This window comes from Diceros bicornis, chromosome 13 (assembly GCF_020826845.1).
Source record: "Diceros bicornis minor isolate mBicDic1 chromosome 13, mDicBic1.mat.cur, whole genome shotgun sequence".
In the NCBI taxonomy this organism is placed as follows: Eukaryota; Metazoa; Chordata; class Mammalia; order Perissodactyla; family Rhinocerotidae; genus Diceros; species Diceros bicornis.
Genome location: NC_080752.1, coordinates 29,087,195 through 29,104,196, shown reverse-complemented (window position 1 = coordinate 29,104,196; position 17,002 = coordinate 29,087,195). Strand labels below are relative to the sequence as shown.

Below are 17,002 nucleotides of genomic sequence, written 5' to 3'. Positions count from 1 at the left end.
AGGGCCAGGAGCTCGGGACTGGGTCCCTGCTGCAGGTCCTGCTCCTGGAGTCCAGAGCTCTAGGAAGGCGGGCAAGCCACAGGAGAAGGTGGCTCTAGGCTGACACTACCGGGACTTGAGCAGATGGACAACCCAGAGGCAGGGTCTGCCTCTCTCTTAAACCCAAGGATCTAGAAAACACCAGAGGGCCCCTGGCTGGGCCAGGGCCTTAGTGGGAGCTGAAGAGTTCTTAGGGCTTCAGGAATAGCCCAGAAGACTCGAGTCCCACCCCTCCTTCTCTGGGAGATGCAGCAACGCACCTCTCCCTCCCCATTTCCAGAGGAGCCAAACATTTCAGTCTGCAGTGGCCAGGAGCGTTATCAGTTTGACCTCCTCTTGCTGGGACCAAACACGCCAGAAAAGCCACCCTGGTTGCCAAGTGACACACGCCTTCCCCTCTGCAGATTCCCTGTCCCTCCCTGCCCGGCCCTCACTCACCTCTATTCTCCTGCCCACCCTCCCTCCCAGGCTGGACTCTGGGAAAGTCAGTGTCTCTGGGCCTCAGCTGGATCTGCTCCTGGAGTCACAGGACCCCTGGGCTGGGCTCTGAGGGGGGGTGGGCAGGTGGGATTAACTAGATAAAAAGGCTGCTGGGCTCCAGGGCTGGCCCAGGGAGGTGAACTAATGCCAAGCCTCTGAGCAGCGCCTATCTTCCTCCCCCAGAAGCCAGGACCATCCTCCGCCAACTCCAGAGCAAAGTGCCTGGCCAGCCAGTGGGCAAGACTGACTCAGAGAGACACGGAGGGGATGGCTCCCACAGGGCCCCAGCTGGAGCCCAAGGACCCCACCTCCCCCTGCCCAGGGACAAATCCCTCTGGACTGGCAGGAACTGGGGTTCCCATGATGTTTCCAGGCCTGGAGCCCAGACAGCAGAGATCATGAGACAGAGGGAGAGCGACAAGCAGGGCTCCAACTAAGATGGAAGAAATAACACACCCGGAATGTGGGGCCAGCACAGGGTCAGGGTGGGGAGGGGGCCCAGCGGGCACTCAGGACAGAAAACCAACTGTCTGGGAGAGCCCAGCTCATGCCTCCCCCTCAGCTACTCTAAAGCACCCCTAGCCCCTCCTTGCCCCCTCCGTGTCCCAGCCTTACCTCATCTCGCGGTGCGAACGCGGCCAGCTGCTTGATCTTGGTGGTCTGGTGGTGGCTGCACCTCCTACACAGCAGCACCTGGCTGCTCACCCACTGCTGGGGCTGCGGGGGGGTGCGGGGGCTGGGCGCGCTGCTCACCACGTGGTTCAGGTGCTCCATGTACTGGGCAGGGATCGGCTTGTTGTAGTCGCCGTTCTGGGGGAGGAGGGGGACCTGAGTCAGTGGGGAGCCTCCCCAGCCTTGGCACCAGGACGGAGGCCCTGGGTGGCGAGGCTCCGGGAAGTGGTGGTGGATCTCAAACCTTCCCATTCTTTCTTTACATTTAACAGCAGCTTTTCTTCCAAAGAAACTTCACATGGAACCCGACAGGCAGGATGCCGAGCGTGCAGCCAGCCAGCCTGGAGTGCAGCCTGGACCTCACCCCTCACCCACCCACCTCTACCTGGCATCATTCCTCAGAACCCTATAGTGCTGGGGAACTCAGGCTGCAAACCGTGCTCTGGCCAGGGGTCCGCAAACTATGGCTGGTAGGCTGGCCGCCAGTGTTTGTGAATCAAGTTTTCTGGGACCACAGCCCCGCGAACTCATTTATATATTGTTTATGGCGGCTAGGCAGAGCTGAGTAGTCGCGACAGAGAGCGTATGGCTTGCAAAGCCTAAAATACTTATTCTGTGGCTCTTTGCAGAAAGCCTGCCAACCCCTGGGCTAGGGCAAAGCAGAGAGATCTGGGTCTGAACTCCAAATCTGCCAATCTTAGCGGTGTGACTTTGGACAAGTCACCTCGGTTCCCTGAGTCTGTTTCCCCATCCTCAAAGGAGGGCCGCGGGGCAGGGGACGAGGGGGTGGCCCTGCACCTCCTGGAAGCCGTTGTACTGCTCGCAGTGGGGGCAGTCCCAGCAGTTGCGGTTCCCGTAGGGCACCACCGTGTCCTGGTTGCAGAACCAGCAGTTGACGATGGTGTGCGTTGGCTTCATCCTGTAGACGAGCGAAGACTGCAGTCAGCCAGAAGACCTCCGCCACCCGAGCAACGGGAGACCAGGGAAAGGGTGTGGGAAGCAGGATGGGGCAGGCAGGAGGACAAGGCCCTGGACTGGGCATTCTGTATCCACTGGGAAGACCAAGCAAAGAGGCCATGCTGGCTCGGGCTTCTTTTCAGCCCTCCAGGCAAAGCCACCTGCCAGCAGGAGTAGCTGGAAATTCACCAGACCCCTCGGCTCCACCGTGTCCACGGGGGGACCCAGGGCCACCAGCCTCTGGTGTCCTGGGGCTCAGGCATGGGGGCAAGAAGGGCCAAGGCTGGTCAGGCCCACAGTGACCAGGCTCCAGGACTGCCCGCCCTTCCCCAGAGGCCCGTTCCCAGGCTGTGGAAATAGTGCTCTCCGGGGAGCTTCCCAGGGAAGGAGCCTCCTGTGCTTCACAGGGGCCAAAGAGGTGGGGACTAGAGACAGCTGCTCAGCCTGGGGCCAACTCTCTCTGGTGGAGGGGACAGGGCAGGCGGGGCACAGTGGCCCTCGCTGGCCACACGTGTGGTGACAGGTGGAGTCTGCAGGATAATCCCAGCCCAGACACTGGGGGATCTGTGCTCTGGGTCCCTCCATCCACCTCATTGGCTATTGGGGGGGGAGGGGGAAGTGTGTACAGCAACTGCTCAACAAACCCCTCCAGTCCCAGGAATCTAGGAACAATGTGGGCAACAGATGGCAGCTGCCTGAGCCTTGGGGTCCTGGCCTCCCCACTCCTGTCCCCCTGCCTTCCCCCGGAGGCCACCTCCAGCTCTGGGGGACCTGCCTGGGCCTCTGCCGGAGTGGGCAGCCACACCACACACAGGCAGCCCTGCTATCCACGGGGCAGCAGTGCCCCAAGTTTCTGGGAGCCAGAGTCCCAGCTCTGCCACTGTCTAGATGTGAGCCCCAGGAAGCTCCTCCCTTCCCAGCCTCGGCTGCATCTGCAAAGTGCGCGCCATCACAGCACCCATGGCATCCGCACGTTACAAGGATCCAATGACATAAGACTTGCAACGAAAAGAGCCAGCTCTGTCACTATCCTGTCCACAGGCTTGTCAGGGGCCTGGAAGGAAGGCTGGCCCCTGGGAAGCAGAGCCCCTGATCCTGACATGGCAGCGGCCTCCTGGCCTTGCCCCTCCACCGCTTCCTCTGACCACGGGCAGGTTACGAGAGTTCTCAAAGCCCCAGGCTTATCACCTGTCAACTGGGGACAAGAACAGGTCAAGTGTGGGAAGTATTTTACACAGCCCGGCCTAAATGCCCAATAAATAGCAGTTACATGGGGAGGGTGGCTCAGGGAAATGCCCCCCAGCTCCTGTCATAAACCCCTCAACCCACTTCTTGCCGGAGCCAGAGGAGCTGGACAGAGAAGACGGAACCAGGCCATGCAGGGAAGGGTTCCAGAGTCCACAGAGGGCACCCTAGGTCGCCCCCAGCAGCTGCAGCCCCACAACCCCTCTCGCCCCACCTCAGGCCAAAGCCCTCACAGTGGACAACAAGGGATGGCCATATCTCATCAACAGCACAGAGGCAGAGGGTAGGGTTTGGGCAGTGTGGCACCATTGTCCCAAGGGGGTGGCCTTCGGGGAAAGTCATTCCACCTCTTGGAACCTCCGCTTCATTTGTTCATCTGGCAAATGGGGATAATGATAATCCCTGTCCCAAAGAGAGGCTGTTGAGAGGATCAAATGAGAGAATTCAGGAAAGCTGCGCCTGGCAGGGGTCAGCGCTCGGCCCCTGGACAGTTTCTCTGGGCCTCATGCAAAGTGCGGTGGAAGGAGGCAGCAGAAGCCTGGCTGGAGGTGTGGATTCCGCTCTGCTGAGGGGCCAGCACTTGGCATTCCTGGGCAGTTAGGCCCTTGGCTTTCTCTTTGTTAATTTATACCTGCTTTACCAGGCCTCTGTGTAATTGTGCACAGTGGCGTGTCCTAATGGCCGATGACGCAGGCCGAGAAACCTCTCTCATCTGCCCCCTGGGCCCCTCCAGCCTCACGGAAGGACCCCTCAGCCCTTTTACCCCAGAACCCCACACTTAGCCTCTGGAGAAGAACCAAGCAGAACAGCTGGCAGCGCACAAATAAAGAGAGATACAGGGAAAGGGATAAAGAGGACAGCCCTGGGGACCGATGGCTGGCGAGCAGGAACCGCAGCTTTGGTGCAGGGACCCGGCCACAAAGCCCCTCCCACCCCAGGGAGTCATCATTTCCACTCCGAATCTCCAGTTCCGTTGCTAGGGAAACGAGCCTGGCCTGGAAGCCGGTGGCAGGAAGGGGAGGCAGTGGATTCGCCCTGGTCCCTTGGATCAGTGGCTCCAGCTCCTATCACTCTCAGTCCTTGGCAATCCCTGCCCAGGACGGGGTGGGGGGTGTCCTCTCTTGTGGCCAAAGCAGCTGCCACCCACCTTGGCCAGGCGGGGATCCACACATCGAGGAGTCAACTCCCATGGCTCCTTTGGGTCGAGCCCTGAAAGGGTCCACAGGCCCGTGAGCAGCAGCAGGACTAGCAAGTGATGGGGCCCTGGGTGTGAACTTCAGCGCCCACACACCAGCGCTGCGGCCTCCCAGGACTTCACGCGTTAGACACATGAGTGAATGCGAAATGCATCCTAGGGCTGCAGTCGACGGCCGACTTCATAGCTCCTGGTCTCCATGGCCGGCTGGTCCTGGCCTCTGGGCCTGCACCCACCTCTACCAGGCCTGACATGGGAGTGTTTGGGTCAATCTATTCTGAGCCAGCTTAGCCCTGGTCCTGCTCTTAATCAAGGAAATACCCTCCCGATTCCACTGTCATAAACCCCTCAACCCACTTCTCCCCAAAACCAGCAACCTTGGTCCCTAGCAAGGCTTTGGGACAAGCCCTCTTAGTGGTGGACAAAGTTTGAGGTGACAAGACAAAATGTCCCTGTCACATAGGCAACAGAGTTAGATAAGACAGCCTGGGCCAGGGTGGGGGGATGGGGGGGAGATGGGAGGCCTAGAAGGCGCTTACCCAGCTCCTGCTACCTGTGTGCTGAGCTCTCAGGCTCTGCTAGGGCCAGAGGCAGCCTGAGGCAGCCAAGAGCAGGGTGCGCCCCTGGAAGGAGCCAGGGGCAGCTGCACGCTCTGGACCCACTCCTCCACAAGCCCCAAACACACACTGGGGGAGAAAAGACCAACACATGCCCTTAACAATGTTATCACCCCATCAGCCCTGAACACAATGCCACGCCCTGACATCCCACCATTCCCTCTGGGGGGTGGGGGTGGATGTATGTCCTGTGCTAGGAGTGAGCCCATCTCTTGTGCCACATAGAGGAGACACTGGGGGGGAGGTGCTCAGAGTCTGGGGGAGGCCAGTGTATCAACCAGTCCCCACCAGGCTCTGAGAAGTGCCAGTCTCCCCCGAGAGGAGCCCGGCACGTAGCTTGTGACCTTGGGCACTGTGTGCTGGCCTGGTAGGGTCCACAAGATGGTCTCTAAAAGAATCAGCTTCTGGCAGGGCCCCAAGAGGACATCCCAGGACAGCCTCACAGTGAAGGGGTCCTTCCTGGACCCCCAGCTGGCTCCTCACTTGCTCTTTTGTGCCTTGAGTGGGCAACATGTGTTGTCCCATCCAACTGGGAGAATCCAAGATGGCATCTCCAGGTCTGCAGTGACAGCAGCACCAAAATGCAACTCAGCACTGTCAGGACCCACGGCCTCCAGGCCTCCTGCCCGGCCGCAAGGCAAAACACAATTACGTCCACAGCAGTCCTGCCAACACCAAGACAGAAAGCCCCCAGCTCCATGCACCTCGTGGTGTTTACCGAGCACACATCAGGCTTGGAGGGAGGCAGAAATGAGCGAGGCTCTCCACTTCCGACCTGGACACCAGGACAAGAACCTCAAAGGGCGGTGACAGACGCCACAGGAGAGAGGCCAACAAGTGGAGCATTTGCCACTCACCCTAAAGAACGGGTCTGCTGACCAGAAGCAGGGCAAAAGGAGCAGACGGCATTCAAACGGGTGGCACTGCTGGGCAAGGGGGGGCCCACCCACCCAGTGTGCATCCAGGCAGTGGCGGCCCCTCAGCCAGAGTGTGCAGCACCAGGACAGCATGGCGAGAGGTGGGCAGGAATCGCGGACTCTGGATGCCAGCACGAGGAGGCTGCATCCTCTCAGTCTCCCAACTCCACAAAGTGGATAATCCAATAAACACCTATGGGCACCCGAGCAGGAATGTGCTGGCAGGAGACGGATCCTGGACACACTATTGAGCAGCAGAGTCCGGGGGAGGGAGACGGGGGGTGGGGGTGGGGCAGGCATAAGAAGGCGTCATGACTGCCTGGACACAGGGTGAGGAAGGCCAGGTTAAGTCTGATTCAGGCTTCTACCCTATGACGGCGCTGACAGGCAGCCTCCCGTGGGTGCAGAGCAGCAGCCAAGGTACTCAGTGAGGATCCAGACTGCACAGCTTGGTTGGGAGCTGAAGGGCTGGAGTGAGGCAGGGCTCTGCCGCTCAACAGCTGGGTGCTATAGGGCAAGAAGCCCAACCTCTCCGAGCCTGCTTTCCTCATCTGTAGAACAGGGTTTCACGAAATGACAGCGTGCAAGTGCTTCTGCATGTCATCAGCACCGAATCACCAACGATAATCCGGTCAAGACCACTCCAAGGGTGGGAAGCCGGGCTGGCCCTGCCCGAGGCTCTGGGAGGACTGCAGCCCTTCAGAGAAGCCCCCTCTTGCCCTGGCTCCTCGGCCAGTCTTCCCTCCACATCCCTCCACCTCTGCGCTGAGCCCGCATTCACTCACCTGGCCAAGCTGCTTTCCAAAAACAACTCTCTGCACATTCAAAACCCATGCTGTGGCCAAGCCAACGTTCTTTGCCATCATGGCATTCTTCCCCCTGGAGGGAGAAGGGCTCAGTCTCTGCAGGGCTGGTCTCGCTTCTGAATCGTGACAGTGGCCAATTTACGACCCCTAGACAAAAGCCAGTGATCTGAGAATCGCAGAGCATCCCGGGAAAAGGCTGGTCCTTCTCAGCCCAACCAACAGGTCCCATTGACACACCAGGACTCATGTCCTGCCGCTGGAATGACAAAGCCTTCCAGGGACCCTCCTGGCTCCCCTCGCACCGGCCCGCCCAACACGGCACCAAAGCCCCAGACTCCTGTCTCCGGAAGAGGGAAAGCTGTGGCTGGCAGCCCAGGAGGGGAGACAGGACCCCTGAGGACAGCCGCAGCACAAGACGTGGGAGCGCGAGGCACAGTGAAGCAAACCCAGTGCGAATCCAGCCACACTCAACCCAACTGAGGCACTCAAGGCTTGGAGACAATGCCTGGCCCAGGCTCTGATCCTTGGGGCCACATTCCCATCCCGGCTTAACTGGGAGGCAGCAGCGTCCAGGAGACAATTCGGGCTCTGGAGCCACCTCTGCTGTCAACACGCTCTGGGAGTCTGAGCAAATCGCCACCCGCCTTGCACCTCAGCTCCCTCGTGTATAAAATGACTGGTTTGAACCAGCCGGTCCTGCAAGCCCCCCCAGCTTCCAGAAACTGGGCAGGAACTGGGACACGCACATGTGGGTTGTCAGGACCCTGGAGTCGGCGATCTCTCAATCCCTGGCTGCCCTCCCCTGGGAGGCCGCCCCCTCCTCAGCCTGCCAGTCTGGCTCATCCTGCTGACACAGCTGATGTTCCTCCTACCCCTTCCTCCTCCGGGAAGCCTGTGACTCAGTCGCCCTCACTTTTCTCCTCCGGTGAGCAGCAGTACATGGTGGTGGTTAAGGAAAACTGCCAGACTGCCCAGGTTCAAATCCCAGCTCTGCCACTTGCTGCCCAGGGACTGTGGGCAAGTTCCTTCGCTTCTTTCACCTAAGATCTGAACTTCCCACATCCCTTGCTGAAGCTACAACCCCATCTTTTTTCCCTGTCCCCTGGGAAGGTGGATCAGGTGAGGAAACAGTCCGGCTACCCCCGAGACCCTGCTGAAGCAAGAGGCCATAAAAGCTTTTCTCCTTGACCATGGAGGCCAGGAAAGAGGCCAGCTCTCAACATGGGGGTCGGCATGATCTTTGAGCCCGGGGGAGGATGCGGGCTGGGGGCGGCCACTGAACCAGCCCAGCAGCAGCCCCAGTCCATTTTCAACACCTCTGCCGAGCAGGCTTTCCTGCTCTTGGGCCAGGCTGCTTCAGTTCACACCCGGACTCTTCTAATTGTTAAGAATTTATTTAGCTCTTCTGTCCCTCAGCTTCTCCAGGGGGAGCAGGGGTTGTGACTCTGAACCGCGCTAACGTAGGATCAGAACAACCCCTGAGACAGCATATGCAGACCGTGAGTGCCAGCTAGTATCATGCCATCCAGCGTGCTCCTCCGGACCAGGGAGCAGGGCTACCGGCGGAAAGCGGTGAAAGCAGTCTCATGCCCGCTCCATTCTCTCGCAGGGTTTGGGGGGCCAGGTGGGTGTGGGGGGGCCCTGCAGACTCTGTGGCTCGGCCAGCACAGGTCTCCGTGGGGGAGGAAGTCTGTAACCCACGCGCTGGCTGCCCTCGCCCGCCCCACAGCCCCACATTCCTGGGGTCCCCGAACCCACTTCTCGGCCGCTTTCCAAGTAAGGATTCCAGATCCGGTCTTTTCCGGGGGGGCGGGGGCGTGCGGAGCGGATCTGAGCGCGCGGGCACTCAGCCCGGGCCCACCGCGGAGCCGAGGCCTCGCCGGGCACGGGCGGGAGGCGCCTGCGGCCCCGGAGCCGGCCGGGGCGGGAGGGCTGCGGGCGGAGAGCGGACGGCGGGCCGGGGCGCGGGGGCGGCGGGTCGGGGCCGCGTGGGCCGCGCGCACTCACCTCCGCGCGATCCGGTAGAGCAGCACGCCGGCCGCGGCGCACGCCGTGACCCCTAGGCCGCCGGCCAGGCCCGCCGTGGGGCAGCGGGCCAGCAGCGCGCTCACTCCCTCCATGGCTCCGCGCGCGAGCGGCGGGTGGCGGGGCCGGGGGCCGGGGGCCGAGGGCGCAGGCGGGACGCGGGGCGGCAGCGCGCGCCTCCTCGCGCCGTGACCTTCGCCGCTTTGTAGCCGGCGCGGGCCCTCCCCCTGACTCGGCGCGCTCCCGCCGCGCAGCCAATCGGGGCGCGGGGCGAGCCCGGCGGGCGGGGCGCCGGCGGAAGCCGCGGCACCAGCCGAGCGCGCCCTCCCGCGGCCGGAGGTGGGAGGCGGCGCCGATCCCCGCGCGGAGCCCCGCCTCGCGCCCTCCTCCGCTCCCGCTGCGCTCTCCGGGCCCCTCCCGCGAACTCTGCAACCTCAGCGTCGTGGGCTACTCGGCTGCTTCTGACCATGTAGTCTTCTCTCCCGCTGGTCCCGTCTTCCCGACGCCCAGCCAACCCGGCCTATGCGCGCAATGCTGTTTTGCTGCAAGTTGCAGCTCCTTAAGCCACTTCCACTGAAGCCACTCCAATAGTCAAAAAACTAGTTGATAGGGTCGAGATTGAATAAATCGTAGGACAGCCACACTTCGGAAAGTAATGCAACTACCAGAATGTCAGCCATAGGGATGGGCCTGGAAGGACGATATACTTAAAAAAACAGCAACACGCACATTCATTTTGATATTATTTAAGTTTGAATAAACTCCTACAATACGTGTATGTCTGCAGGAAGTGGAGGATGGTTAACACCGAACTGCAAACTTACCTCAGAAGGTGGATTTAGAGAAGATTCACTTTATGCAAGTGTTTTAGTATTACTGGTTTGAGCTAAGCTACTTTTATAACAAAAAAAAATTGTCAGAAATATTTGTATCACAAAATGTTTCAGTGTTCCCACGTTCCCAGTGTTCATTTTTGTGTTTTATTTTTGCTGAGGTAGATTGGCCCTCAGCTAACATCTGTGCCAGTCTTCCTCTGTTTGGTATGTGGGTTGCCACCATGGCACAGCTGACAAGTGGTGTGGTCTGTGCCGGGGAACAGAACCTGGGCAGCCAAAGTGGGGCTTGTGGAACTTAACTGCCAGGCCAGGGGGCAGGCCGACCCCACATTTCCAGTGTTTTGTGAGGTCCTCGTCGAGTTCTCATTGTCATGATAGTGATGGGTTATTTGATGGGTATGCTGCTGCTAGTTTACCTGTCCCACACTCTAGTCATGCACATTCAACAGGAACGGCAGAGAGAGGAGCAGGGCAGGAACCTAGGGAGTGACTACAGTCTGCACTGGAAGCTCCTCTTTCTTGGAGTGGATGTCAGAGCAAAGGCCCTTCCTTTGCATTTTGCTGCTTTCACCACAAATGATGAACAGCCATGAATCTTCCTTCAAAGAGTGTGGCACTGGGGCCAACCCCATGGCCTAGTGGTTAAGTTCCACGTGCTCTGCTTTGGTGGCCAGGGTTCTGTTCTGGGGCGCAGACCTATACCACTTGTAGGCAGCCGTGCTGTGGCAGCGACCCATACAAAACAGGAAGGTTGGCACGGATGTTAGCTCAGGACAAATGTTCCTCAAGTAAAAAGAGGAAGACTGGCAACAGATGTTAGCTCTGGGCGACTCTTCCTCGGGGGGGTGGGGGGGTGGGAAGCACATGGCATTGTATCTAAGTACAATTCTCTTTCCAAGAAGATTCAGCGTCTGCATAATGCCCCACTCAAAGGAAGGGCCCATGATCTACGTGGACAAAGAAGGCAGCCAACAATTCTGTCCTGGGCATTTCTAGTATAAGCCCACCTTCACCAGTGAACGACCATGGAATCATAATCCTCAAGTGAACAGAATGGAATGGTTTGCTGGACTGTGGCTTCAGAGTGAGATCATTCCACGGGCTCAGATGTCCCTCTACCTTATATTCACCTACTCAACAAGCAGTACAAACCCACTCTTGGTCAGTTTACTACTTACTATCTCCGAGACCTCAAGCCAATTGTGTAAGACTCTGAGCCTCTCTTTATTTATTATTTATTATTTATTTATTTATTGTGAGGAAGATCAGCCCTGAGCTAACATCCATGCCAATCCTCCTCTTTTTGTTGAGAAAGACAGGCCCTGAGCTAACATCTATCGCCAATCCTCCTCCTTTTTTTCCCTTTTTCTCCCCAAAGCCCCAGTAGATAGTTGTATGTCATAGTCGCACACCCTTCTAGTTGCTGTATGTGGGACACGGCCTCCACATGGCCCAACAAGCGGTGCGTCGGTGTGCGCCTGGGAGCGCGCGCACTTAACCACTAAGCCATGGGGCTGGCACCTGAGCCTCTCTTATTTGTAACGTGGCTGATGGTGATACTGGCCTCACAAGGTTGTCAGAATTAATTTAAATGAGAAAATATCTAACACCTTGCACAGTCCTTGGCACACAATGGGTAAGCAATGAGGGCTTTTAAAGTCATATATATATGACTACTTAAAAATAACAAAACCCAAGTGACTAAGATCGTGGAGAAGAAGGAAATAAATCATGGGATTTCTCCATTCACAGCTCCAACAGCGATGTTTCCCATTTTCAAGTCCAACCAGGCGCTTCAGAGAGGAAGCATCACTTTTTTCCCCACTTGTTCTCTTCCTGCTTTTGGTGCTCAGTTTTTTCAACGCCTTGGTGCAGGAGAAGCAAGTGGAGAACTAAATTATACTAGGTCAACATCAAATTTATTAATTCAAGAATATATAAGTGAAAATTATTTCCAAATAATTCTCATACCCAATTAGTGAATATTAAAGCAACCTAATTGTTAAGCTTCATTAGATAAAATCTTGAGGAAAAATTCGGGTTTTAATATAAATATTAAAACAGGAAGATGTTGCGAAGTGCCAATGAGCTTCTGGAACAGAAACCTCTTTACTGCCATGCATTTTAGAAGCCCTGAAGCTTGACTAAAGTCATTTATTTTGACTTCTACATAGTTGTTGACAGTTGAGGCAAATTACACTAGAGAACGCAAGAACACCAACTAATGACATAACAACCTCCTTATGACTAAAGGTGAGAAAAATTAAAACTCAAATACAATTTGAAAATATCCTCCTCTCATCCCTATCAGAGTATCTGCCACTGAATCTGAAATTACAATGCATCATTTTTTAGAGTCAATTATCTTTCCAGATATGCAGATTAAAAAATAATCTTAATGTACAATATATGCAAATTCCAGTGAAAGAGCTAATGGAAGACTATCGATCTTCCTTGTCTTCTGTCTTATCGTTTTGTCTCTTAATTATTAAGTTTCCTTTAAAAATGAGGGGAGGGGGGTTAAAATTCTGGTAATTACTCATTTCTAGGATTGTTTTTCAAAAGGGTTCCAATACCCTTTGAACTAGGGTATTTCAACAACACCAATGCCCCCTATTAGAGTAAGAGTGAACTCTCCAGGGGCAGGCAACCAGCCTGCTGTCATGCTACCCTTCTCCAGTAGTTGAGACCCAAAAACAGGGTTATAGACCTGAGAGCGGATGCCCATTACTCACCACATCCCACAGTCACAGCCACCTTGGGGGCTGTGCTCTCACACTTACAAGGGACCTGGTCTTGAATGGGGCTTAACTTCTGGAAATACATCCAGGAGCAAGGCAACTGGTAAACAGCTCTTTAAAATTCTTGCCTTTGGTTCAAACTGGGGATAGAGGATAACTTCATGAAAATGTTTACAGTTCAAAATATTTAGTGCCAGGAAGTTGTACTTATTTTTTTAACTCACCAGCCTGAAAGCTTAAATGATCCATCTGTATGAGACTTGGAAATGTAGAAAGGAGAAAAATAGCTGGGAAGTCTGTCCTGATCCACCCAGTGCCACCAAAATATGACACTTCTTACCTGTCCAGCAGAGCAGGGTCAGATTAGGAAACAAGCTGTACTTTCACTTTATAGTTTTTTCCTGCATTTCTAGGGTTATGTTTCACTAAAGTCCTTAGTAAACTAGAGTTTACAGCAGAGTGAACATAAAGGAGTACACAAACCAAATCCACACTTAAATTAAATAGCATGATTTAATTTAGCTGCTGCTTAATCCTGAATCCCCTTAAGTTAAAAAAACAAAAGTTTTAATTAACTATTAACGTTAATGAATTTAAACCTTCCAGGAAACATGAATCCAAAAGGAAATATCCAACAGGTGATATGAACCAGATATTTTATGGCCTCTCCTGTTTCAGTCTCAAACATTCTAAACATCAATGGAAAAAAAATTCTCTAGAGTTTCTCAGTTTTATTCTAGAGCACAATTTTCTGGCCTGTTACTGAGTATGGTCTTCTAATAGGTACACAATTAACTCATAGGTAGACAACACAATGGCAGTGTTGGGTATCTGCCGGATGAGCTGGGCAAAGAGTCCTCTATAAAAGGCAAGGTAACCTTCTTCCCGGAAGACCAGCCGAGCGGTCTGGACAAAAGACTTGTACTTGGTGCCCTCCTCCCGGAGCCGCGTCCTTATGACTTCTGCAGAGAGAAACACATACTTAACGCTACAAATTAACTGTATTACCAGGCAATACAAGGAGAGAATTCAAAGCCCATAGCTTTATAATTGTCAATGTACAGTTCTGGCTCTCTGCCATCTCAGCTGTATTTGGACAGGACAGTCACACAGACACAATGAAGAGTTACGATTTTTTTTTTTTTTTTTTTGTGAGGAGATCAGCCCTGTGCTAACATCTGCCAATCCTCCTCTTTTTTTGCTGAGGAAGACTGGCCCTGGGCTAACATCCATGCCCATCTTCCTCCACTTTATATGGGCCGCCACCACAGCATGGCTTGACAAGCAGTGCGTTGGTGCACGCCCGGGATCCGAACTGGCGAACCCCAGGCCGCTGCAGCGGAGGGTGCGAAGAGTTAGGATTTTTTAAAGAACTTTTTCTAACTCTGGGAAATGGTCACTCAGGGACATTTACATATACATACAAGAGTACAAAATAACTCTTAAGGGATAAAAAAAGCTCAGTTTGAATGGGACTTAATACTAAGATAGTTTATGGTCTTTTATTCCCAATTAAGCAAACACTATAGTGTCCCTGAAGGTGCAATTTGTATTAGCATGGCAATATCTTCAACAGACTTTCTTTTCAGGTACTCCCCAACTTTCTCCTCCTACTAGAATCCTTCTCCACTCTGTCCACCTTAAAGCTGCCTCCTCCAATTCCAAACCTTAGCCCACCTGGCCCTCCCTCACCTCAACGCTTGTCGCTGCCTGTCACGCAGACCTCAAGCTTCTGTCTCCTACCACGGGAGCATCCTCACCTCTTCTCCATGAGCCCTGTAGGGCGCTCATGCCCCAGCACACGATGGGACTCAATTACCTGTTACTGAGCTGACCACGTGCATTCATGATAGCTGACAGCACAGTAGACTTTTGAAAACAAAACCTATTTTTCATGGCACAATAAACTGACCTATTTCTTTTTTAAGTAGGTCAATAGGACATTAGGGGCCAGCCCCGTGGCTTAGCGGTTAAGTGTGCGCGCTCCGCTGCTGACGGCCCGGGGTTCGGATCCTGGGTGCGCACCGACGCACCACTTCTCCGGCCATGCTGAGGCCGCGTCCCACATGCAGCAACTAGAAGGATGTGCAGCTATGACACACAACTATCTACTGGGGCTTTGGGGGAAAAAAAAATAAATAAAATTAAAAAAAAAAATAGGACATTAGGTCTGTAATTCCTTAAAAAAGAATCTTACCCAAAGCAGCCTTGCTCAGCACTCCATTCAAAGTTGGAGCTGAGAGATTTTTTTAAAAGTTTGGCTCCCACATCATTTTTTTAAATTGAGGAATTTTAAATAAAATCCAGATCTCTGGCTTCTTTGAAAACATCCGAAGTTCCAAAACACAGGGCCCACATTCTGCACATCAAGTTTTGGCCACAATCAGCAGGATGTGAGCAGAGCCGAGTTCCCGCCACTCTCATAACCTACACACACGCAGGGGAAGCCAGTTTCACTGCTATCGGCCACCTTACTCCCTGCAGGTATCTGCATTTCAGTGTGAGCTACAGAGGCCGAGATATACTGAGAAACGAATGACACAACCCTGACAGCTGTTTTACTGCTCTGAAAGAAAAAGCAAAACGTACCGTGTGGATAAGCAATACAGGAAGCACATCCCTTAGAAATAGCAGCAGCTGCCATAAGTCCAAAAAAATTTGTGGAATTTTTCTCAGTCCCACTTGTAGAAGAGGCTAATGGAGCTTCTTTCAGATACTTCTTTAAACTTTCATAAATAGCGAAACAGATGATAGTTTCTGAAATTCCAGCATATGAGGCAGTTAACCCCCTATAGAAGCCACGGATGCCTTCTGTCTGGTAAACATAGCGAGCGCACTGGAGTGTGTTCATCTGCTTGGAGCCTCGCACTCTGTGTAAAGGAGACCAACGAGAGGCCGTTATAATGCACGCTGATGAGCCTGGCCATGGTACCAAGGCACAGAATGACCCCTGAACACAGAGACGTTATACGGCAGGTGAAATGTGTCCTCCCTGTTCTGTGAGGCTGGGTCCGGTAGCTGGGACACCTGATGGGGCCACAGATCATTATGCGCCTTTGTACCAAGAGCCATAAAAACATGTTCACAGCCTCTGACCTAATTTTGGAAAGAGCCATATGGAGGAAGATGTTCATCATGGAGGAAAATATAACTGCAATATAATCAAAACAAACATCTAAAAACAGGAAGAGATAAACTATGGTACATACACTAGATTAAAACAGTTGTGAAGGCAAGATAACGGGGAAGGGCTTAAGTGGAAAGCAGGACAAAATTACGTGTAAAGTATAATTACAATTACGGTACAAATATGCTTTAAGAAAGTACTAAAGGAAACCTCACCAACATTCTGACAGGGTGGTGAGCTTATCATAAGCTTTCTTATTGCTCTAGTCTCCCAATGGTGAATGATTCCATTATTTCTATATTTCTAAACATTGAATAGACTACACAATGACCAATAAAAGGCCTCAGGCCTGGAAGCTCCTACCCCATGATGATAAGTTTCCATAAAGTTCCTGGATACAAACGGAACCCTGGGGCCTGAGAGTGTCTACACTGGTCACACGTCAGAGACCCCTCCTTGGGGCTGAAGGCCAGCCCGCCCTCCTGCTCCAGTGAGTCTCAACAGGTCTCTCAGAGGCCGTTCTCCCTCCCTAGCTGGAGGGACCTTTCTAACACAAATCCAACCATGCCCCTTCCCTGCTGAAAACACTCTATAATGCAGGGTTGCTCAGCATCGGCACTACTGACTTTTCAGGCCAGATGATTCTGTTGTGGGATCTGTCCTATGCGCTGTAGAATGTGCTTAGCAGCACCCTCGGCCTTTACCCACTAGATTGCAGTAGCACCCCACCTAAGCTGTGACAACTAACGTCCCCTGGGGGAAAAGTATCCCCTACCCCCACCCCAAAAAACTATTCTAATGGCTCTCCACTGCCCTCAAAATAAAGCCCAAGTCCAAACTCCAAATTCCTTCCCAGGGCTTTTAAGGATGTGGCCCCCACTCGTTTCCCCAGCGTTATCTTTCTATAATTCCCTCCTTCTCCAGCACATACCCATGCCGTCCATTCCGACCACACTTGAACAATGCTTTCTTGCCCCCGGATTTTCTGCACATATGGTTCTCTGCCTGAAGCACCTTCACTGCCGCCCCACAGGGCTATTCTTCAGATGGTGGGGTGGACACCACTGCCGCAGGAGGCCCGCCCTAGCTGCCTGTCTCTGCCCATCCTGCCTAAACTGCACTAGGAACCCTCCAGGATCCAGCAAGCCCCTTATCCCACTCAGACTATAATTCTCTTTATTTTCTGTAAAGCTGCGAGCTTCTGGAAGGCAGGGCCTATGTCTTATTCCCTGTTTCCCCAGTGCCTAGTGCACAGGAAGCATGAAACAAACACTCATTGTTGAGGGACATGTTAACAGAGCCCACCCAAACAAAGCTTTAAAATGTCTTGTGCATGGATCATTCT

The 17,002-nt window shown here is 54.0% G+C and overlaps 2 protein-coding genes across 6 annotated transcripts in view; both read right to left on the bottom strand.

Annotated features, from left to right (window-relative positions):
- Positions 1–9,106, bottom strand: part of TMEM201 (transmembrane protein 201) — a 28,327-nt gene extending 19,221 nt beyond the window's left edge. For 2 of the 4 annotated variants that reach the window (XM_058552839.1, XM_058552837.1), the window contains exons 1-3: positions 8,936–9,092; positions 1,990–2,110; positions 1,135–1,329 (exon numbers count right to left, since the gene is read on the bottom strand). In XM_058552839.1, coding sequence (XP_058408822.1) covers positions 1,135–1,329; positions 1,990–2,110; positions 8,936–9,048 — 429 coding nt within the window. In that variant the 5' untranslated portion in view covers positions 9,049–9,092. The other 2 variants (XM_058552841.1, XM_058552838.1) reach the window with 2 other exon arrangements.
- A 2,817-nt stretch (positions 9,107–11,923) lies between these two features.
- SLC25A33 (solute carrier family 25 member 33) overlaps positions 11,924–17,002 on the bottom strand; it is a 35,245-nt gene continuing 30,166 nt past the window's right edge. For both annotated transcript variants that reach the window (XM_058552836.1, XM_058552835.1), the window contains exons 6-7: positions 15,120–15,400; positions 11,924–13,492 (exon numbers count right to left, since the gene is read on the bottom strand). In XM_058552836.1, the coding sequence (XP_058408819.1) occupies positions 13,290–13,492; positions 15,120–15,400 (484 nt within the window). In that variant the 3' untranslated portion in view covers positions 11,924–13,289. The remainder of the gene's footprint in view (positions 13,493–15,119; positions 15,401–17,002) is intronic.